The sequence below is a fragment of the Anguilla anguilla genome, chromosome 14 (genome assembly GCF_013347855.1).
Source record: "Anguilla anguilla isolate fAngAng1 chromosome 14, fAngAng1.pri, whole genome shotgun sequence".
Lineage (NCBI taxonomy): Eukaryota > Metazoa > Chordata > Actinopteri > Anguilliformes > Anguillidae > Anguilla > Anguilla anguilla.
The window spans coordinates 24,482,775-24,505,165 of NC_049214.1; the positions used below are offsets into that span (position 1 = coordinate 24,482,775).

The 22,391-nt window shown below is 49.7% G+C and overlaps 3 protein-coding genes across 5 annotated transcripts in view; 2 read left to right on the forward strand and 1 right to left on the reverse strand.

Annotated features, from left to right (window-relative positions):
* Positions 1–3,687, forward strand: part of tprn (taperin) — an 18,819-nt gene extending 15,132 nt beyond the window's left edge. The window contains exons 2-4 of the mRNA XM_035391317.1: positions 1,851–2,058; positions 2,846–2,973; positions 3,610–3,687. Coding sequence (XP_035247208.1) covers positions 1,851–2,058; positions 2,846–2,973; positions 3,610–3,672 — 399 coding nt within the window. The 3' untranslated portion in view covers positions 3,673–3,687. The remainder of the gene's footprint in view (positions 1–1,850; positions 2,059–2,845; positions 2,974–3,609) is intronic.
* Positions 3,688–8,427: 4,740 nt separating this feature from the next.
* On the reverse strand, positions 8,428–13,051 carry ssna1 (Sjogren syndrome nuclear autoantigen 1). Of its 2 annotated transcripts, none has more exons than XM_035391321.1 (3): positions 12,760–13,051; positions 9,848–10,047; positions 8,428–9,026 (listed from the first exon to the last, which is right to left on the reverse strand). In XM_035391321.1, exons 1-3 carry the CDS (start codon positions 12,770–12,772, stop codon positions 8,949–8,951), a joined length of 291 nt encoding a protein of 96 aa, XP_035247212.1. In that variant the 5' UTR covers positions 12,773–13,051; the 3' UTR covers positions 8,428–8,948. The 2 variants fall into 2 exon arrangements, with proteins under 2 accessions (XP_035247212.1, XP_035247211.1); XM_035391320.1 differs by having other exon boundaries at positions 12,780–13,043.
* anapc2 (anaphase promoting complex subunit 2) lies at positions 13,046–22,238 on the forward strand. Of its 2 annotated transcripts, XM_035391319.1 has the most exons (15): positions 13,046–13,339; positions 13,985–14,240; positions 14,703–15,030; positions 15,513–15,645; positions 16,105–16,369; positions 16,942–17,061; positions 17,350–17,467; positions 17,706–17,884; positions 18,170–18,311; positions 18,694–18,769; positions 19,181–19,384; positions 19,696–19,828; positions 20,329–20,570; positions 21,385–21,591; positions 21,650–22,238. In XM_035391319.1, the coding sequence occupies exons 1-15, from the start codon at positions 13,268–13,270 to the stop codon at positions 21,653–21,655; spliced, it is 2,481 nt and encodes an 826-aa protein (XP_035247210.1). In that variant the 5' UTR covers positions 13,046–13,267; the 3' UTR covers positions 21,656–22,238. The 2 variants fall into 2 exon arrangements, with proteins under 2 accessions (XP_035247210.1, XP_035247209.1); XM_035391318.1 differs by having other exon boundaries at positions 21,385–22,238.
* Positions 22,239–22,391: the final 153 nt, after the last annotated feature.

Genomic DNA, 22,391 nt, shown 5'->3' on the forward strand with positions numbered 1-22,391 from the left:
CAGAAACCTGCCAAAAGGTTTTCAAACGCAGAAAAATAATGCAGTGTACCATAATCACGCTAAATTGCATGTTTAATTCTGTCCGGGGAGATGCATGTGCAGATCTTCACTGCAGGAGTTCTGCAGTCTCTACTCACTGCCCCATGATTCCTGTGCCAGGTCCCCTGGCAAAGGTCAAAGGTCAAGCACAAAGTGAGCTCTGACTCACAGCTCACATCCAGCCTGCATACAGGAGGATGAGCGGCCAATAGAGGCGGAGCTGCTTCCCCACGGCCCCGCCCCCCTCTCCGGACAGTAATATCTCCTAATTTAATGCTCGTGGGTGGAGGCTCTTATTGAAGGAAAAAGCCAAGCACTGCACCAGTAATAAGAGACCACTATAAGGAAATGGTAATCTGCACTGAGTTAATAATTCATTTAGAAGTAAAAAGCTGCATCTCATGCCTTGGTGAATATCAGCTGATCGTGGGCAATGGGAACCGGGCCAGCCTGATGATTTCTCCCATCGTCGGCGCTGTTTGTCTGAGGAGAGAGATGTCCTTTGACATTCTGAAGTGAGGAGGAGCGATTTGTGCGGTTATGATTACACAGCAGAATGCTGGATACCTCCCCCTCCCCGCCCGTCCCACCTCACAGTAAGGCACACAGTACCGTCCATGCCCACAGTGAGATGGGACATTTGGCTGAGCATCTAACCCGAGGACCGCACCCCAAAGCACAGGTCCCGTCACTGCGCTGTAGAAATGGGTCTGCCTGTGTCCTCCTGCTGGCCCACAAAACACCACGTCCAACAGCAACCCACTTTCCCCTGGATTCCGACCAATGACAGGCCTCGTTGGCTTCGGCTCTCAGCCAATCCGAACATAGCGGCCGTCATGACCACTGAGTCACACCCAAGCCAGGCACTGCTGATGTAACCTCGAGCAAGATGCCCAACCCGAACAGCTTTTAGCATGCGCCACGAGGGCTGAGTTGCCCTGGATAAAGCCGTTCGCTGAGCCAGCGAATCACTCTGTCATTGACGCGTGTGATTCATAGTCCAGGATTGGGAGGCGATGGGCTCCAGATTGGGCCCAGTACCCAGTCCAAAAACCCCGAGGCGGTGTCCAAGCAGGCAGGAACGGGGCTGGTCTCCTCCCAGAGGGTTTGGACCAGAGGGTTTGGACTGGGGGGATTGATCCGGGTCCAAGCTTCGCAGCATGCTGCGCACGGGGGCAAGGCCTGAAGCGGTCCAGCAGGTCTGTCCGCGTGCGATTAGGAGGCTCTGGGGCTCCCAAACCCCAAACCCCCCCCCGCCCCCCCCCCCCCCCCCCCCCGTTCCCGTTCCCTCAGCTCCAGGCTGCAGAGGACAATGTGGCAGTAATGTAGAGCAGACAACCACCCATCAATACTACTTTCACTTGCACCCATTTACAGAACTTAAGCTTCACCCAACATTAGTGTTGCAATAACTCTGGTATTGAGAGGAGTTGTGTGCAGATTTCCTTGAGTTAAATGGAGTTCATTTTGAAACCTGTAGTAGTTTTATTTGGCCCTTCAGCAGTAGATCCTAATGAAGAAAATCATTGACCGTTGTAGTGCTTCAGCTATGAGAGTATTAATATAGTGAACGCTTTTGTGTTTTGAGTGCTAGCCCTGCTCTCACTCCTGCTGTAACAGAGTTTTTTCCCCCTCCTTTGGGTGTGGCTGCGGGTTTAAAGCTCTTTGAGATGAAAGGCGCTATACAAACACGAGCCATTATCACTGCTTTGCTCTTTCACTGAGCTCCATAAAGGAAGGGGGGGACTTCACCCCCTGGTCTGGGGCAACGAGTCTGACTTTCGGCTAACCTGTCCACCCCCCCCCCGCAGCTGAACATCTCTTTCAACGAGTCGGCGAGCACCTTCGAGTACCCGTCGGAAAGCAGCCTCTGGGACAGCGAGGATGAGGAGCGGGATGGGGAGGAAGAGGAGGACATGCAGCGTGGAGAGGAAGAGGAGGAGGAGAAAGGCGGGGGGCGAATGGTCATCCCCCGGGTCAGCTACACCAGCACCCCAACGGACAGCACCAACGGCAGCGGTGAGAGCAGGCCTGGGGGTAGGGGGGGTAGAATAAGAGGAGGAGTGAGCAAGAGGATGGATGCAGTCATGATGAAGGGAGGGATGGAGGGAATAGAGGAATAGAGGATGGTGTATGTTAAATACTGTCTGCCCCAGAAATGGATTTGGTTTTAAGATGTAGCCGACTTACCTACACCCCGATACTCATGTATTGGATTACATTTCTTTGAATGCGGTAATAATTAGTTGCGTATACAGAGTGAGTTATGTACTGCTAGTTCTCTAAGCCCCATAACCGTTAAAGAGAGCACTGAAGCTGAGAAAGAGGGCAGGAAAGCAGTTGAATGGGACGGCTGGTGGGGGTGGGGGGTGTGTGTGTGTGTGGGGGGGGGGGTAGGGGGGCAGGGTGCAGTGGGGGGGAGCAGGTTGTAACCATGCCATTCTCTGCCTGAGGGACAATGAGGCGACATATCTCAGCGTGAGGGCACGTACCAAACAGCAGGCAGGAAAAAGAGGGTGGAAAACAATGAAAGGTCCAGGAAATGAGCAGTGTGACCGAGCAGGTCCAGTGCTAACTGCTTCTACTGGGCAGCAGGAGAGACACCTGCTGGCCAGAGGTGGCAATGCATGTTACTTCAAGGGATAACGAAATAGGATTAGGTTTACTGGCGCAGGTCAGGTGGAGTTTTATCATTGAATATCTGTTTTTACTGTTATTGCTACGATCAGAAAGTGCAATTGAAACACACCTGTCTGCATGGTTCAGGGGTTGAGTGTCATGTGTTCTTCCTGTTCCCCAAACCCAGATCTGTCCAGTTACACTCCCAAGAACTCTGTGGATTTCAGTGCCTGGCAGGAACACAAACTTGATCAGCCGTCGTTCCCGGGGGACTCAAATTCCCAAGGCGCAGAAGTGTCTTCAGAGGAAGTGATGGTAAGCAGTGTTGCAGTGTGCAGGTTAAGCACTCATTGCAGTTCCAATTCTTACTTAAATCACCATTAAATTGAGGCTTGCTTGCTGCTATTTATTATTATTATTATTATTATTATTATTATTATTATTATTATTACTACATTAAATTGTAAAAATGTATTTATTTGGCAGATTCTTTTCTCCAAAGCAATGTACAATTAGTGATTATTATTATGGGTAGCATATGGGTAGTGTGAGAAAATAAGCACTAACACTGATTTAATATTTACTGAGTTTTAAATGGAATTCCTCTCTTCCTTCTCGACCCCATCTCACTCTTTCTCTCATCCTCCTTGTCTGTCTCTACTGATACCATGTCTCTCTCTTTTCTCTCTCCTGCTTGCCTTTTCCTGGTTTCTTTTCCTCTCCCTCTCACTATCTTCTTTTTCTCTCCTCTTTCTGCTCTTCTTCTTCTCTTACTCTCTCTCTCACTCTCTCTCCCCACCCTCTGTCTCTCCCCTTCCCTCCCTCCCTCTCTCTCGCTCTCTCTCTCTCTCTCCACCCCTCTCTCTGTTTCGCTGTCTCTCCCCCCTTCTCCCTTCCCCTCCCTCTCTCCGGTCTCTCCCCCCCCCTCCCCCGCCCTCTTCCCCCCCTCAGCTCACCCCGGCCGACGGCTCCTCCCTGTCCGATTTCAGCAGTGAACCGGCGCTCTACTTCTGACCGGGGCGGGACCGGGAAAATAAGGACCGCAGAACCGAACCACTGCCTGCCAGCACTGCTCACACTGACCCACAGCGCCATGGGACCAAACCACCCAGCGCTACAGGAGAGGAGTAACCCATCCCAACAGAACCGCCACCGGTCACACCCCATCAACATTCAGATCCATCAGAACCGCCACCGTTACTATGGTCACCCCCCATCAACATTCAGATCCATCAGAACCGCCACCGTTACTATGGTCACACCCCATTAACATTCATATCCATCAGAACCGCCCCGAGTACTGCCAGAACCAGAACAGAAACCCTTTCACCATCACGCTAGCCCGTTCCCAGAGGGAAAACCCAACGAGCTGGACTGCCCCCCCCCAACCCTCCCACCTCCCATCGACCCCCCCCCCCCCCCCACAGCATGCCTCTGTCCCTGTTAGTGGGGTCTTGGCTGCCAGAGTAGCCCTATCCAGCACTGCCTGCCCTCTTTAGATGAAATACTCGCTGAGAATCTTTTTCAGATTCACTGCCCAGCTCGCCCCTGCCCAGAGGGCCTCGTTCTCCGCGGTGTTGCCACAGTGGTGGTGGGGGGGGGGGGGGGGTGGGGGCGGGGGCGTTACGGAAAGCGGGTGACCAAATTCCCATCCCAGAATCCCAGGAGGCACCCCAATGGTCCCACGCTGAGGGGGGAGAACAGGGAGGAGGAGCCGAAATGACTTTAATAGCGAAAGGGTGCCACAATTCTCTCTCTCTTTGTGCTGTTTTTTCCCCTACCTGCATGTTCTGATTTAGTGTTTCATTTTTTAATCGACCCCGTCCCAAAAAAAAAATTACCCTCCTGTCGGTTATTATTCTTTTACATCACAATATGCTGTACTTCAGGAACTGGTCTGTCCAGGAGGGCCTAGGGTCCATGCAGGGTTACAGAATGCCCCCCCCCCCCAAATCACGTTAAAAAGGCCCTGGCCATCGGCACTGAGGCGTCTAAGAAAAGTCCTGTGGAAATAGTCGCTCATTGCATTAGAACAGTCTTACAGAATCAGGTTCAATTGTCCTAAAGGGCACCGTGGGTTAGTCCTGACAAAAATAACTTTATGATTAGCATGAAGTATACGTGTGCTTACTCTCTCACTGAAAGTGATGTTAAAGTTCATCTCATAAGTTTGTGATTTATTCCAGCAAATAAGTCTGTGTGTCAGCAAAACCCAGTATATTCCAGTTAGTCAGACCACGTGCATTTCAGCAACATGAGTTTAAGTTAAGTGTTTAAAAAAAATAAGAGTTTGCTCACAGGTGTAGCATTTTATGGAAATTGGCAAAAATTTATGTCCTTTCTTAAGTAAGGCTTCAGATTGGAAAACGATCAGGGCTTTGATTGACACGTTAGCTCTGCTGGACCGGACCCAATCCTGGAACCCAAACCAGGTCCTACACCACTGCTGGAGTATGTAGAACCAGAACTCTGGGGCTCTTGATTCATAAAAGTCTGATCCATTCCGCAGCTGACGAACAAGCGGCCCGAACGTGCCAGCCCACAGCGGCAGGTTTTGATTGTAAACCTTTACACTCCCTAAAGAACAAAGTGAATTTGGCCCCTTACAGGATGATTGCTTGCCGTTGGTTGTCTGAAAACCTTTTTAAAAAAAAAAATAAAAAAAAAAAAAAACTGATCAAACTGTACTGCAGGCAGGAAGAGTGGCAGGCGTAGTCCTGCTCGTGTTCTCGTTATCGTCAGTGTTGCTCGTCGAAACGGTTTTGGTCTTTTTTTTTTTTTTTTTTAACGTTTGGACCCAAGTCCGCCAGAACATTCCGGAGAAACCGAGCCGGTGTCTTTTCAGCGTGAGCGGGAACGCGTTCGGATGCCCGCGAGCGCGTGCGGGCGACGCCCGAACGCCGACGCTACCGCAGAAACCCGCTGCTGGAAGACGAACGCTCTCCTCTTCACAGCGGGCTGCTGAACACAATGCCAAGTGATTCTTACATGACTGTTGACTGCCGCATTGGCCACCGCCAACACGGTCACCTTCGCCGTCGTCGTCATCTTCTTCATCATCCGTTGACCAGTATTGTTGAGACTTCAGGATGCTGTTCTCTCAAATAACAAAAAGTCAGAAACTTTAATTTATCAGACGCATCTTTTTTTTATTTTATCAGTGCTATTTTCATATCTTGCGAGCCAGGACATGGGTTCTCAACTCCTGTGGGAAAACGGCTTGTCGGGATTACAGAGACAGCTTCTGCTGTGCGCTTAAAAAAAAACAAAAAAAAAAACGGACAGAAATAAAAAAAGATGCATCATGAGGTGACATCATCCAGAGGGAGACTGGGTTGGGTTGGGGGTGGGGGGAGGGATGTTTCAAGTCTTATGTCTTTTCATGTTTTATTTTTATTTGCACTGTTATTTTTAATTGCTTCATTTGCACTTTGAGCGTTCTGATGGGACAGAGGGGCGGGGTTAGTACGGACGGCTTCGCGCCCCCCCGATTGGGCGCTCCACCCTTTGTCGCATATTTGCCAAGCTGGAAGGCCAGGTTTAAGCTTGGGTGGTGAGGGAGGGATGGAGGTGAAGGTAAACCGGGTTCACGATCAATGCAGATCAACAGGAAGGCGCCTTTAGGCCTTCTGATTGGAGGAGCAAGCTCCAGGGGAGATGAGTGATTGGATAAAGTGTTGCCCAGGAGATACTGTCAGTTAATCCCTCTTGATTGGTTACTTATATTATCAATCACAAAGAGGCTTAAAGGCCCCATCCAAACCTCAATAGCTTCACTGGAGACCTTGGTTTTCTGGGAACTGGAATTGGCCAGTACAGCTTCTGGTTGAAACCCTTAAACTGTGGAGCTGTAGGGTTTGGGAGTGAAACGCTGTTAATCCTGGAAAGTTATGAATTGACGTTTAAAAAGGAAAGTAAGTGAACTGAGGGTAATGAGGTAGCTGCTGGGTGGCTCACCCTGTTAAGACGACGGGCAGGTTGGCGCCAGGGTCCGGGGACGGAATCCGATACCTGCGGGTGCAGACCGTCCAGCTGTACCGCAGCACTGCACATAACTGCACATACCTGGGTATCCCCATCTGGGAGCTGACTGGCTGCAGAGCGGAAAGCAGTAGTTGCTGCGACAACACTTCACGTTTCACGCAGCTCTTCCACCCTGATCAAACGGGCAGAGGGGGTGCAGTGTCCAGTGTAAGAAAAAAGACAAGGGAGCTTCTGCAGACCTGGGTCAAATACGTTTTTTGTTTTTTTTTGGGATTTAAATACTTTTCTATGCATTACTGATCTTGTCTGGTATATTGGAACCAATTAAATACTCTCAAAAAGTGCAAACCCCGCCTTCTGGTCATATTGGCAGGCTCGATTACACCAGGCAAGATCAATAGAGCACAGAAACGTATTTGAATCCAAAACAAATATGTATTTGACCCAGGTCTGCCCGACTGCCATCATCAGTGTATTACTGGTGTAGGATTCAGTGTAAGGTAATTTAATACATTCAGTTAAATTTTAATTAATGCTCATGGTTCTCCTTTGCACTTATGTAATGATGTAATCAACATACTTTTCAGTCATTCTCTGTCCTCTATTCATTGTGAAATGAAGACGGGTAATGAGGTTCTTAAGATTCTCTGGCTCGACAAATTATCTCAAGGTAATCGACTGTGAAAGGAAATGAGAAAAGGAACGGCAGCATAGAGAAGTGTCTGCACATAATGAGAGTCCGACTGCACGAGCCACCTGTCCTGACCTGTCACTCTGTGTCTGGCTCCTCCCCCTCTCTCTCTCTCGCGTGCCTTCGCTCCTGCGTTTGAGACGCTCCGGTGGCGGTAAGCGCCCGAGCTCGGCGGAGCGCGGACGGCTCTCCCCAGAGCGCCCGCCCACACTCCGCGTACGCTTTCGATTTCCCGAGGGGGAGGGGATCTGGATTACAGTTCGTTAATTACAGCTAATTAAACTGGCGCGAGCCAGCGGTGTCACTGCCCGCGAGACGGGGCTCCCTGGCGCGCCAGTCGGCACGGCGACGTTCCACCGGCGCGCGGCTGACGCCTCTGAGGAACGGATCCTGAATGGGGACCTGCCGTCGATGCCCCAGGACTCTCGCCCCCTGACAACGGCGTCCATTTGCAGCCATTATGTAGCGACGGAGTCGAGGCATTTATGCGATGCGTTCATCAATAAAAATGGTGCCCGCTAACCTGTGATTGGCCCGGGCGATCAGCCTTGGTCTACGATAGGCCGGGAGATGCGTTGGTGAATAAAACATCTTTTTCTGCCTTCAGCCCACCCTTCTGTCTGTTCACGTGAGAATAGAAACAGTAGCTTCATGTGTATGTAAAGATAGCAACATGTCATTTTTTTACTCTTTACTTCCTTTATGTCTTTCAATCTTCAGCATCAGAGATGTACTAACTGTATAATTTATACTCGGAAATGATTTCAGTCAGAAAACAAAGACACAGTTCATGAAAAGAAAATAAATGGTTGAAGCCTAGAACGTGTTTGTGTTTGGTCTTTCACCCCCTGGTGGCAATGCTGTGCATTGCAGTAGCACCTGTGATTAAGCACATGCTTCTGAGTGATTGACACACTTTGCAGGATGAGAGCTTTGTATTGATGTGCACACGGCAAGGCTGACTGTAGGGTAATGTGACTCAATGGTAAGGTCACAATGATCGATTGTGAGACATTCAACAGATTACCCTCATCTCTATAACGCCCATTTCCCCATACATGTTCAGAGCACCCTAAAGCAAACAGAATATGAAATGATTTAGAAAATCACTTTTAATTTGTAACACGCAGCGTTAAATTATTTTACTTTGTACAAAAGGAATCCACAGACAGACCTTGAGGTTTCTTGTGCATAAAACATTCTCACATTCATACAGGAGACATACAGGCAACTGTATGGTATGTTCCTGGTGTCGAATAATTGGGTAGATAATGGAACAAGACAGGATAATATTGGGGGGATGTGTGCATCTGTGTGTGACACAGGCCGTCAGTCTATTCACTGGGTAAAAACTGTGTTTAGAGATCCTGTCTTATTCTCATTATCTCTTCACAAGTCCGAGAGAGAGATCCTGTCTTATTCTCTTCACAAGTCCGAGAGAGAGATCCTGTCTTATTCTCTTCACAGGTCAGAGTGAGTCAGAGTGAGAGATCCCGTCTTAGTCTCTTCACAGGTCAGAGTGAGAGATCCTGTCTCATTCTCTTCACAGGTCAGAGTGAGAGATCCTGTCTCATTCTCTTCACAGGTCAGAGTGAGAGATCCTGTCTCATTCTCTTCACAGGTCCGCTGCTTTGCTCAAGTTCCCCGCCTCTCTCTTCAACACACTCAGCAGAGTCTGAGAGCTCTCCAGGATCTGCGAGAGAAAAGGCAGATTTCAGCTGGTTTCAAGCGGCGTAAAAAAAGACACAAACAGGAAGTGGATGGATCCCTCAGGGAACCGCTAAGCAACTCTTATCCTCAGGTCATGTGACAGACTTTTAACCCAGTGGTGTGCCATGGGAAACTAAAGGGTTAAGACTGCCACAGGGCACTACAGGCATGGTGGAGGTGATGGAGTAAGACTCAGAGGCAGAGAGGGTAATGATTGAAGTGGTCAGTGCCAGGGGTGTGGTTTTTAAATTGGAGACTTGGAAGAGCGTCTGTTTGCCGTCTCTTTAGTTCCCGCTGGAGGAGGTTGCCCACATGGCTGAGCTGAGTCACCACACAAATCAGTGTAATGATGTACAGATGGCCTCTTACTACAGGAGACTCTGTGTACGCTACCTCTCTACCTCTGTGGATTTAGGGTTGAGTGTGTGTGTGTGTGTGAAATGCACTGCAGATGGCTGTAGGGTTCAGTGTGTGTGTGTGTGTGTGTGTGTGTGAAATGCACTGTAGATGGCTGTAGGGTTCAGTGTGTGTGTGTGTGTGTGAAATGCAGGGTTTAGTAGGCTGTAGGGTTCAGTGTGTGTGTGTGTGTGTGTGTGTGTGTGAAATGCACTGTAGATGGCTGTAGGGTTCAGTGTGTGTGTGTGTGTGTGAAATGCACTGTAGATGGCTGTAGGGTTCAGTGTGTGTGTGTGTGTGTGTGTGAAATGCAGTGTTCAGTAAGTTGTTTGGTTCAGTGTGTGTGAAATGCAGAGCAGGGTTCAGTAGGGTGTTTGGTTCAGGGCTCGCGCAGTCAGGAAGGATAACCTTCATGTAGGCGGCCTCGGTCTCGGCGATGGTGCGGTCGAATTCGGCGCGGGCGGAGGTCCGGCGGGCCAGGCTCTCGCTGACGCGGTTCAGCTTCTCCGTCAGGAGCCCCATCTCCTGCTGCAGCCGCGACTTCTCCTCCTCCTCCTTCTGGATCTGCCGGTTCAGCTCCTCCCGCTTGGAGCAGAGCTCCTCCAGACCTGCCGTATGGAGTCACATGACACGGTCACTGTGTGTGTGTGTGTGTGTATGTGTGCGTGTGTGCAGGTGTATTATGATAGTAACTGAGTGAGTGTGTGTGTGTGTGTGTCACAAGATTTTACATGTCAGCATGAGTGTGTGTGTGTGTCTGCAGGTGTACTATGGTAGAGTGACTGAGTGTGTGTGTGTGTGTGTGTGGGCGCGTGTAAGTGTGTGAGCGTTCCTCTTGGCCTCTGCTGACTCAGGTTATTCCTGTGTGTGACGGATGAACGGGGGCTACGGTGTGACAGAGCCCCAGTCTCCCCTTAATGTAATCTCCCTTTCTGAGGTCACACATCATATGAACCCGGCTGCTGCACGCTTGGAATTTCACCTCCAGGAAGATTCTTAAAGACCTGCATCTGTAGCCCTGATACTAAGCCAGAAACTCACTGCAGTGTCCCGCACTGGTTACTCTAATTGCATCGCACCTCTAATTCAAGCTACAGTAACACCCGATTACTGCTCACCCTCTCTACACTGCATTATCGAGAGCAAGGCTTTGCACCCTAACATGGGACACATTTTGAAGTCATCGCTGGGAAACTGCATTGTAAAGGACCGCATTAAGATTCTGCACCAGTCCTGGGTCCCTCCTTGATTTAAACCTTGTGTGTCAAGAACTTGATGGCTTTTCTGCTGTTCAGAGCATTATTGTATGTGGATATTTCCCATGGGTATGCGGCTCAGGTTTGTAAGACGGCAGTGTGCAAACGTATGCGCACACACACACACACACACATACATACATATATATGCACAAACAGACACATACATACATATGCACAAACACACACATACATATAAGCACGCGCACACATACATACACATATGCACAAACAGACACATACATCATACAAACATGCGCGCACATAAACACATACATACACATATGCACAAACATACATACATATAAGCATGCGCACATACATAAACACACACACATATGCACAAACAGACACATACATCATATAAGCACGCACACACATACATAAACACATACATACACATGTGCACAAACAGACACATACATCATATAAGCACGCGCGCACATAAACACATACATACACATATGCACAAACAGACATACATATAACCACGCGCACACATACATAAACACATACATACATATATGCACAAACAGACACATACATATAAGCACGCGCGTGCACACACACTTCAAAGGGGGTATTCCCAGAGCTGATTTCATTGGTTTTTTTCATCATGGGCCTGTAGATCTATTAACATTCTGTGAGATGGTGACTTGGCCTTTTCAATGCTCATATGCTCCAATGAGAAGATATACCTGACGTTTTGAAAGGTGAGATGCCACCAGGTTGCACACATTCTAATTTTTATTCATTCAGCAGTGAAAAATGCTTGAACACCAAACAGGACACCGCTGATAAGGCTGAGAACTCTACTCAATGACCAAATAAGTTGCTATTCTATTTAAAAAACGTTGGTGTGAACCATCTCATTGAACAGATAAGTATCTATGAACGAACACTGCCGTTTTAATACGCAGTCCTATAATCAACCTGGTAACCAAGAAACAGTAAAATAAAAACACGAAACTGTTCTTAAACTATTCTTACTTTTGTTCTTCAAAATGCTACAATGAAAAACCAACATGGGATTCATTAAACATGTGTAGACCTTTCTTATTCTGCATAGCCCAGGTGTATGAGATGATGAATGCTGGCTGTTCGTAAATCTTATGCGCAATTCTGTTCATGTGAATAGCACAATTCAATAGTCGTGAAGAAATGCAGATAAGAAGAAAAAAATTCTTCAACATTTTACGATCAAATGTGATCGCACACGTGTTTCGCGAATGAGGCCCAATACGTTTCTATAACCTTGACATCTGATTGATTTATGGAGGGATTGAAATCTGGACTCTCAATTCTGGGCTGTCAGCAGTGGGAACAGCTCTAACGTGCACTGCAGTACTGATGAAGAACAGTTTCGTTTGTGCCAAATAAAAATAAAGGACAAAGAAATGTCTGGACATCAATGCGTGCTTTCAGAGCACAACAGAAAGGTGGAGACACTGTTTAAGACGTGAATAGCCCAGAGAGAGTATATTTAGCGCGCGTAATCGTTCTGAGTTAATCAGATGAAGCGGTCTCCCAGTCTGGCTACGGCAGTCAAATATGAACGGATCACAGAGAATTCAAAATACTGTACAGTTCATGCCCAGAAATGCCGGAGCATTACATTTTAACCTAAAGTGCCTGGGTAACAGGAAATGATGATGAAGGGAATTACATGTAACATGACATCTTATTTATACACAGGTAACCTTTTGCCCAAATGGTCCAAATATTGAGGACGTTCTGTGTTTGGAATTCCGTAGGAATAAGACACCACTATTCCAGGTAGGTAAGAAGGTAGGTAGCTACAACTGTCGGTCATTAAATGCTTGCTACCTAAATCTAAGTGAGCTGCTAGTTACAACGGTTTCCTGTAATCTGCCGAGCTCGCTGGGTGTAGCTATAACAACTGTGTCGGTTTCAGTTAAATCAGTTTGTTAGCTACTTGTAGTTGCCAACTTTATCCAGAAAGCCGATGTTGTAACAAACCTAGGCATGAGAAATCGGAAAACGTTAGCCGTGTTAACTACTAGAAAAAATGCTAAATTGTACAATTAAAAAATATTAGCTTACATTTCTTCACCATCACTTACACTTCACTAGTTCATTGTTGTAGGTCTGCATCGCGGCTCCTTGCTGGGACATGTTGCCGACCTCTTCCCTCCACTCCCGGGAGACTCTGCTCTCAACCACGGTTCAGTATTTGTAGGAACCGTTCAGATGTTGTTATCTATCCTGCTCTCCGTTTACTCCGTCGTTTCTTACGCCATGCATTTCAACAAAAGATCTACTTAACTTCAGTTCACTTCGTTTCTGTGACAACTGTCTACAATATGTTACCGCCACATACAGCTTGAACTTCCGCCACACCTCTGACGCATTTTGACAGCTGACGTAAAATCTGTGCGCCAGAAACTCAAAGAAGAGCGCGACTGTGTGGAGTATTTTAGCCGTGGTGCACGGAATTTAACTGTCATTACTGCATGGTTTTCTACCTATTCGCATAGTCCACATCAGTTGTTCAGCAGCTAAATGATAGCTCGCTCAATGCATTCTTGAGCGAGTTCGTTATCTAATCGGCATGAACTCGAGACAGTCGGTCGTTGTGCCGCGAGAGCTTCCCGCTGCCTGGGACGCTGTAACTGCAGCGTTGGTAAGTACCTAGCGGATAGATAACTTTCCCTTTCTGTACTACTGTTGGAGAAAAGCACATTAGTGCCAGAAACTCACTGAAGTCTTCCTCAGTGAAGAGGCTAATAAATATGTCCCAAATAACAAAACCTAAATGAAACTCGTGCTTTTGTTACTTTTATTACTGATGAAGGAGCAAAGGCTGTTGTAGGGCGCCTATGGTTACATGACAGTATTTATACACTGACTTTATCCACAGAAATGTGTCTCGTTGGTTTGGTTAATGTCATGGTAGGCCTATATGTCTCTGCACATGGTGTATGTCTCTGCAAAAATAGAATGGCCTGATTTCATATGAGTGTCAGTTCAAAATTATCAAAGGAAAAAGTGTTACAATTTCTAAAAGTATAAGAAGTTTAAAAAGTAATGCATTAATATGTGGTTAATGGAAGATTATGTGCTTCCACCCCTGCAGTGCGAAGCGTCTTCCTTCTGATCTGTTACTTGATCGGTAACTTTGTGGCCATTGATAACAAGGCTCTTTTGAGCGTATCCATGGTAACGGCTGAGTGCTCGTGCCTCTGCTGTGTCATCGTGTGTGAGGTGCGGATGGCGCAGCGGTAAATTGTGGGGTAAAATTGGTCCTGTCGGTGTGCTTGTCTCCGAGGTGTCCCCGATGTCCTCCGCCGCTCAGTCAGAGGAGTCCCTCTCCCACGCCATAGCGTTGCTCTGCAGCCAAGGCCTGGGACAGTGCGTGGAGGGCTGGCTGCTGGAGACCATGCAGGTGCGGCTGACCTCGGCCGTGGCGCCCGAGTTCTGGGCGGGGCTGGAACAGCCAGAAAACGAGCTGGAGGAGAGGGACCGGGCTAGGGTCCTGCTCCAGGCCTTCCGAACCCTCCTCGCCCGACTGGAGCCTTTCTTAGGTAGCCAGATTCTTGGAGTTGTCAGTTCAGCAGATATCAGTCAAAAAATTTTTTAAAGATTACTAAACATTGCGATGAAATATAAATTCTTCTCTCCAAATGCTTCCATTCGCAAAATGAGTGAATATTACCTCATCCTTCTTTACCACTCTATAATAATGTAAAATTACCATCACTCATTTTGAAATGAAGTGTAAGTGTTTTGAAAGTTACCAAGTTTTTAGTTCAGATTGTTTATTTTGGCTCCAAGGTCCAGGCACCTCGGCAGAGTGCACGTTGATTTATTCACACACACAATGTAAAAAAAAAAAAGGTGCCGATATTTGAGTGCTATTTGATATTTGCAGCTCTCTGCTGTCTTCCCCCTTCTAAAGGCTAATGATCTGCATAGCAGGTGTCAGGCTGTGTGGAGTAGAGGCTCCTTTCCCTAACGTCTCCTCCTCCTCCTCCTCTCTACCCTAGGGGGGCTGGAGCGGCTGGGGGCCTGGCAGGACGAGGGCCGGGGGGGCCTGTTCGGCGCGGGGACCCTCGGGCTGAGGGAGAGGGCCTTTTCCGTCACCCGGGCCATCCTGCTGTTCTCCCCGTCGGCGGTGCTGCAGGACAGGGTGCTGGAGTTCTACAGCCGGACCCTGGCCGTGCACATGAGCCGGGAGGGGGAGGGCGGCGACGGGGGGGGCGGCGAGGCGGCCCCGGGGCCCGACAGGGGCCTGTGCCCGGGCTGCGCCACCCCCCCGCAGCGGTGCTGGTGCCAGGAGGCCCTGGAGGAGCTGCAGGAGCTGAGCCACATACTGTGAGGGCCAGAGAGGGGGGTGCAGGGGGGAGTGGGGACTGAGCCACATACTGTGAGGGACTGAGGGGGCCAGGGGTTAGTGTGTGGCTGCTACAGTCTGTCTGTCTGATTAATAAGTTTCTTTGTTATAGTCACTGTGGGTAAATATCCTTAGTTACGGTTATTCTTTGTTGTTCAGGAGATGTGGTTTTGTCATTGTATCTGTGGATGTACGTGTGCCGTAGCCTGTATGTTTCTCTTTAATGGTTACGTGAATGTCTGTCTGTTTCTCTGTCTGTCTGTTTGTCTGTGTGTGTATGCGTGTGCGTGTGCGTGTGTGTGTGTGTGTATGTGCGTGTGTGCGTGTGTGCGTATGTATGTGTGTGTGTGTATGCGTGTGTGTGTGCGTGTGTGCGTGTGTGCGTGTGTGTGTGTGTGTGTGTGTATGTATGTGTGTGTGTATGCGTGTGTGTGTGTGTGTGTGTGTGTGTTTGGTCCTCCAGCTCCAGGCTGCAGCTGCTGGAGAGGGTGAGTGCCGAGGCGGTGACCTCCATCCTGCACAGGCTGGTGGCGCAGAGGATGGAGTCGCGCTGCCGCGGGGAGTACGAGATCTCCTTCCTGTCCGACTTCCAGGAGGTACGAGGGGCTGTGTGTTCTCCCTGCGCACGCACCTTTTCCCTAAACCAGGCTGTGTGTGCGTGTGCGTGTGCGTGTGTGTGTATGTGTTCAGCAGAAGCTCTTATCCAGTGCGACAGGGACACAAGGACGATACGCAGAAACCTAAGGTCATGTGTGCAGAAAAGGAAGTAACACAGAAGTAGAGCTGAAGCTGTGTAACTGTAGTAGTGTAGGGTCCTGATTGGCTGCTTTAAGCGCCAATTTACAGGAATCAAGACCAGCTACTGGCGAACAATGGATTCCATGCATCATTACTTCATCATTACAACTGTGGAGAATTTTAGACTGGACATTACACAGCTGAATGGGTGTGGGTTGATAGATAATACAGCCATGAGTTTTTCTGATAATTGTGTGAAGTTGTTTTGTTTCATTCTTTTACCCCTTCTCCCCCCCCCCCCTTCCCTCCCTCTGCAGTGGCTGGAGCGGGTGTTGGGTTGGCTGAGCCGGGTGTTTGTGAGTGAGGCGGGGGGGCCGTGCGCTGGCGCGGAGCGGGGCATCATGGCGGACGGGCCTGGCTCCGGCGGCGTGGGGCGGGGCATGATGGAGGGGGCGGGGAAAGCTTCGCCTGGCGGCGGCGGCGGCGGCAGCGTGCTACAGCGCTGGCGCTGCCACATGCAGCAGTTCTTCTGCAGGATTTACGTCAACATGAGGATCGAGGAGCTCTTCAGCATCATCCGCGGTGAGGGGGACCGGGTACAGCGGGGGTATGACTGGGGTACTGCTGGGGTATGACTGGGGTATGACTGGGGTACAGCTGGGGTATGAGTGGAGTACAGCTGGGGTACAGCTGGGGTATAACCGAAGTATAGCTGGGGTACAACTGAAGTACAGCTGGGGTATAACTGGGGTACAGCTGGGGTATGACTGGGGTACAGATGGGGTATAACTGGGGTACAGATGGGGTATGACTTGTGTATTTCTGATTGTTTTCCCATGATGCTGTGCACCTTGTAAAGATAGCTGTAGGCAGATTGCAGGAAATGGGTCCCACACTAAGGCTAAATTGGCATTCTCAAACTGGTAGCCAGCACACCAGCTAAATCTGTAGTACCTGTAACCCATAATGCAACAGGAACCCTGCAGATCTGCAGATTTTGTTATTGAAGTTGTTCATGTTATAAGCTTCTCTTAAGGAGAATTTGTAACCTTGATTGGATGCAATGCAGGTGAACGAGACAAGCAGGCCGTGTCTGTTTCTGATGGAGAGGCCTCAGGAGCTCTATTTCTCAGTCTTCCTCTCTCCCTTCTCAGATTTCCCAGATTCAACGCCCGCTATCGAGGACCTGAGGTTCTGTCTGGAGAGGACCAATCAGAGACAGCAGCTTCTCACTTCGCTCAAGTCTGCCTTTGAAACAAGACTCCTTCACCCAGGTCAGCCGGGGATCTAACCCTAACCCTAACCCTAACCTTCACCCAGGTCAGCCGGGGATCTAACCCTAACCCTAACCCTAACCTTCACCCAGGTCAGCCGGGGATCTAACCCTAACCCTAACCCTAACCTTCACCCAGGTCAGCCTGGTGTCTAACCCTAACCCTAACCCTAACCCTAACCATCACCACGGTCAGCTGGTTATGCAACACTAACCCTGACTTTCGCCCACTTTATCATTTTTAAAACCGCTGTTGTTGAAAGCCTCCCTCGTTCTCCTCACACTTAAGGGGTGCACACATCTGACATCATCACGGTCTACATCTCGGCCATCAAGGCCCTTCGAGAGCTGGACCCGTCCATGGTCATCCTGCAGGTGGCCTGCCAGCCTATTCGCAAGTACCTCAGGTGTGTTTGTGTGGGTGTGTGGGTGTGTGGGTGTGTGTGTCCATGCGCGCGTGTGTGTGTGGCTGATCTGTTTGTGTGTAATGGTTAAAAGATGAGTTTATGTATTGTTAAACCTTAACATATTGTGTTTTTACAATGAAAGCAGAGGGTTTAAATGTAGTTCCTGGGTGTTTATTTGACAATGACTCCCTCTAAATGAACTGTAGATCAAACAGTGGTTGTGTTGTCATGACGACAGGACGCGGGAGGACACCGTGCGGCAGATCGTGGCCAGCCTGACCGGGGACGCGGAAGGCTGCAGTGACCTAGCCAATGAGCTTTCACGCGCCGACCCCGTCACCCTGGAGACGCAGGACAGCGAGGACGAAGGCAGCGACCCTGAGGAGTGGACCCCAGACCCTACAGACGCGCTCACAGGTTCATACTGACCGCCCCACTGATTGCCCACTGCAGTTCTCACCCTGTTGTTGGAAAGGACTCTACAGGAAACTAGACAGAACCTCATCAATTCAAACCTTTCTCTTCTCCCTCTCTCCTCCTCTCTCATTCCTATCCCCTTTCTCATCCCTCTCTCCTCTCTCTTCTACCTCTCGTCTCCTCTCTCATTCCCGTCCCCTCTCTTCTCTCGCATTCCCATCCCCTCTCTCTTCCCTCTCTCCTCCCCTCTCTTCCCCCCTCCTCGTTCCTCTCTTGCTCTCTCAGATAAGACGGGCTCTAAACGCCGCTCCTCTGACATCATCAGCCTGCTGGTCAGCATATACGGCAGTAAGGAGATCTTCATCGATGAGTACCGCACCGTGCTGGCCGACCGGCTGCTGCACCAGCTCAACTACAACACCGCCAGGTGCCCGGCCCCACCTGGACTCCACCCGCTGACACACTACAGCTCTGCTTACATGCCGATCTTTACCGTTTCTCACACACTTGATGTATTTCTTATGCCTACTCAGAGCTGCACACAGTGTCGACACGTTGCCTAGCCTTATGCGCAGCCTTAACGTGTGATCAGGGTCCTAATGTCTTTCATTGGCGTGTGTGTAAGCAGTGTGAATGGGTGTTTCTCTGGCTTGTGTTTGTGTACGTGTGTGTGTGTGTGTGTGTAAGCAGTGTGTAACTGGGTGCATGTGTGTGTGTAAACAGTTTGTAACTGTGTGCGTGCGTGTGAACATGCGTGTGTGTGTGTGAGTGTGTGTATAAGCAGTGTGTAACTGGGTCTGTCTCTGCAGGGAGATTCGTAACGTTGAGCTGCTGAAGTTGCGGTTCGGGGAGTCCCACATGCACTACTGTGAGGTCATGCTGAAGGTCAGCCTGCCGTCCAGTCCCAGCTACCGCTTGGGTTCTCACTCCTTAGACACACCCCTTTATGAATATTCACAACAGAGCAGCCAATCAGAACTATTTATGTTTGACAATGGCAGGAGACAGGATTTCCCATGCTAAGCATGTCAGCCTGAATGTCTGTTCTGAAAGTAGAGTGTCTTTGCACTACGATTAAACTCTGGCTATACCTCCCCCTCCTCCCCCCTGTCCCATCTCTGTTGTCACTAACTGTCACGCACACACTCACACACGCACGTGTACACACACACACACGCACATACACACACACACAAACACATGCACGTGTACTCACACATGCACACACACACACACAAACACACGCACGTGTACTCACACACGCACACGCACACACACACACACACACACATGCAGGACGTGGCGGACTCCCGGAGGATCAACACTAATATCCGGGAGGAGGAGGCGCGTCTCCCCGAGGAGGAGCAGCCTCCCCTGGCTCTGTCGGCCATGATCCTCTCCTCGGAGTTCTGGCCCCCACTGAAGGAGGAGAAGATGGAGCTCCCCCCAGTGGTGTGTCAGGCCATGGAGGCGTACACCCACCGCTACGAGAAGCTGAAGGTGCGGGGGGTGCTGGGGGGTGCTGGGGGGGTGCGGGCGGAGGCAGGGGATGGGGGTAAGGACAGCAGTGGAGCAGAACAGAGGAAAAGAAGGAAAAATAAGAGGAAAAGGTGCATGATGAAAGAAAGATGTGCTCTCTTCTTTCCTCCATCAATCATACTGATGACAATGCTTTAGGCTGTGAGGGAATGCTAAGAGAGACTCCACTTTCTCTCCCTCTCTTTCTCTCTCTCTCGCTCTTTCTGTCCCCCCTCTCTCTCTCTCTGTGCCCCCCTCTTTCTCTGACTCACACTCTCCTCTCCCCCCCCCAGGCTATGCGGACCCTGAGCTGGAAGCCCCACCTGGGTTCTGTGACTCTGGACATTGAGCTGGGAGATCGAACCCTGACCAACCTGTCTGTGTCTCCCATCCACGCTGCCATCATTCTGCACTTTCAGGACAAGAGTGAGTCTGCCTGCCTGTCCGTCTGTCTGTCTGTGTGTGTGTCTGTCTGTCTCTGTTTGTGTGCCTGTCTCTGTCTCTGTGCCTGTGTGTGTGTCTGCCTGCCTGTCTGTCTGCCTGTCTGTCTGCGTGTCTGTCTGTATGTCTATCTATCTATCTATCTATCTATCTGTCTGTCTGTTCGTCTGTCTGTCTGCCTGACTCTCTGTCTGTCTGTCTGTCTGCCTGACTGACTGCATGTGTGTCTATCTGCCTGTCTGTCTGCCTGTCTGTCTGTCTCTGTTTGTCTCTCTGCCTGTCTGTCTGTCTGTCTCTGTTTGTCTCTCTGCCTGTTTGTCTGTCTGTCTGCCTTTTTTTTTTTGCAGGCCATCCAAATGCCCCTTTGTGTGCCACGGACTGGAATGTAATTTAGCACAAAAGCACTCATCCCATTAGGCTGTCCTAAGTGTGTCACGTCTCTCCCCTGTCTGTCCCCCCCCCTGCCCCCCCCCCCCTTTCTGCAGGCTCCTGGTCGCTGGAGGAGCTGAGTGGGGTGCTAGGGGTGCCCCAGGAGGTGGTGCGGAGGAAGCTGGCTCTGTGGCAGCAGCAGGGGGTGCTGCGGGAGGATGCGGGGGGGCGCTACTCGGTCCTGGAGACGGGCGCGCTGCGGGAGCGGCCGGAGCGGGGGGTGCTTCTGATCGACAGCGACGAGGAGGGCGACTCCAACACCACCACCCAGTCCGAGCAGAGAGAGGAGAAGCTGCAGGTGCGCGTGCGTCCTCACACACGGTCTATCAGGGGCGTGCACGTCCTCACACACGGTCTATCAGGGGCGTGCACGTCCTCACACACAGTCTATCAGGGGCGTGCACGTCCTCACACACGGTCTATCAGGGGCGTGCACGTCCTCACACACAGTCTATCAGGGGCGTGCACGTCCTCACACACAGTCTATCAGGGGTGTGCACGTCCTCACACACGATCTATCAGGGGCGTGCACGTCCTCACACACAGTCTATCAGGGGCGTGCACGTCCTCACACAGGTTGAGTCTATCAGGGGTGTGCACGTGCTCACACAGGTTGAGTCTATCAGGGGTGTGCACGTCCACACACACAGTCTATCAGGGGTGCGCACAAAGCCCATTACTGGAATATCGATGCCAATTTTATATTGTTTCATTTATGCTCTGCAGCACTGATGATATTATAACCCACTGGACCGTTTTAAAGACCCAGTCCATTTTTACTATTTATTTTATACACAAACAACCGACCAAAACAGATACTGTGACATTAAGCCTATTTTATTCATTTGAGATTTTAAAGGGATTTCACACTTTTACTGGAGCCTTTGGTTATTGGTCATTTTAAGACCATGTTTCTTGTGTATGTAGCATGGTGTTTACATTTTAACCAATAAGAGCAGTGCTTGAACTGAATGTCCATGTAAAACATGCATACCTCCAGGTCTTCTCTTTAGAGCGGACCCATTTTACGCTAAAATGGTTCGAGTTCGTAGGTTTGATGAGTGAGCGTTTCTGCTGTGAACGACCTGTGTGTCTGTGTGGTTCCGTCTCAGCTGTTCTGGGCCTACATCCAAGCCATGCTGACCAACCTGGAGAGCATGACCCTGGAGCGCATCCACTCCATGCTGCGCATGTTCGGGGCCACTGGGCCCGTCCTCACCGAGATGGACGTCAGCGAGCTGCAGGCCTTCCTGGAGAGGAAGGTGCGCGACCACCAGCTCATCGTGTCAGCCGGGGTCTACAGGCTCCCCAAATCCAACCACTGACAGGGAGAGAGAGAGATGTGAGCAACGGGAAGTCCCCAGACTCAAATCCAACCACTGACAGAGAGAGAGATGTGAGCAACGGGAAGTCTCCAGACTCTAATCCAACCACTGGGAGAGAGAGATTTTGAGGGATGATTGTCCTCCACTTGGAAAAATACCATTTTTTGACGCAGGCCAAATGTTCTGCTTGAGATGAATCTGGATTCCCTAGAAACGCAGTGTATACTGATTACTGAGAGAGAATGGGTGGGGCTAGCAGTATCAGACGTGGTAAGAACATATTGAGGGGGAAACCCTGTCTAACGTGAAGGTGCTGTATAGGCAGAGGAGGGGGCTGTAGACTTCAGATGTCACCAGTAAGAGCTGCTCTTCTTCTGGTATCCTGCACACTTTTGAACTGAACTCTCTTCATGAGGTGTGACCCCCCCTCCCTCCCCCCACCCTGTCGAGGCGCCCGTCTTAATTTCAGTGTGTCCAAGATGCCATCTCACCTGTTTTTGGTGTGACCATAATGTTTACTTTTGACTTTTATAATAAATTTCAAAAAGGGAAACGAAGCTCATGTCAGACCTGTATCTGATCTTCCAGGAAGCATGCTGAATGTGTGTTCTTGAGAATCATTAAAATATGTCTGATATTGTCATGTGTTTATATTAAAAAAAAGTAATTAAATATAATTTTACAACAGCCACTGAAATGGCGTATCATTTCAGGAAGGCAAATCGCAGCAAAATATCTGGACAAGCCAGAAATCGCAGTGACCCAAGTTTGGGAAACAAGTTTAGCTATGCATC

Excerpts from the sequence above, each read along its gene's own strand:
- ssna1 (XM_035391320.1), bottom strand. The coding sequence starts at position 12,831 with ATGTCCCAGCAAGGAGCCGCGATGCAGACCTACAACAATGAACTAGTG. Across the intron at positions 10,048-12,779 it reads CAACAATGAACTAGTGAAGT|GTCTGGAGGAGCTCTGCTCC; the intron begins GTAAGTGATGGT and ends TCCATACGGCAG. Across the intron at positions 9,027-9,847 it reads CCGAGGCCGCCTACATGAAG|ATCCTGGAGAGCTCTCAGAC; the intron begins GTTATCCTTCCT and ends TTTCTCTCGCAG.
- anapc2 (XM_035391318.1), top strand. The coding sequence starts at position 13,268 with ATGAACTCGAGACAGTCGGTCGTTGTGCCGCGAGAGCTTCCCGCTGCC. Across the intron at positions 15,646-16,104 it reads TCCTGTCCGACTTCCAGGAG|TGGCTGGAGCGGGTGTTGGG; the intron begins GTACGAGGGGCT and ends CTCCCTCTGCAG. Across the intron at positions 16,370-16,941 it reads GCTCTTCAGCATCATCCGCG|ATTTCCCAGATTCAACGCCC; the intron begins GTGAGGGGGACC and ends CTCCCTTCTCAG.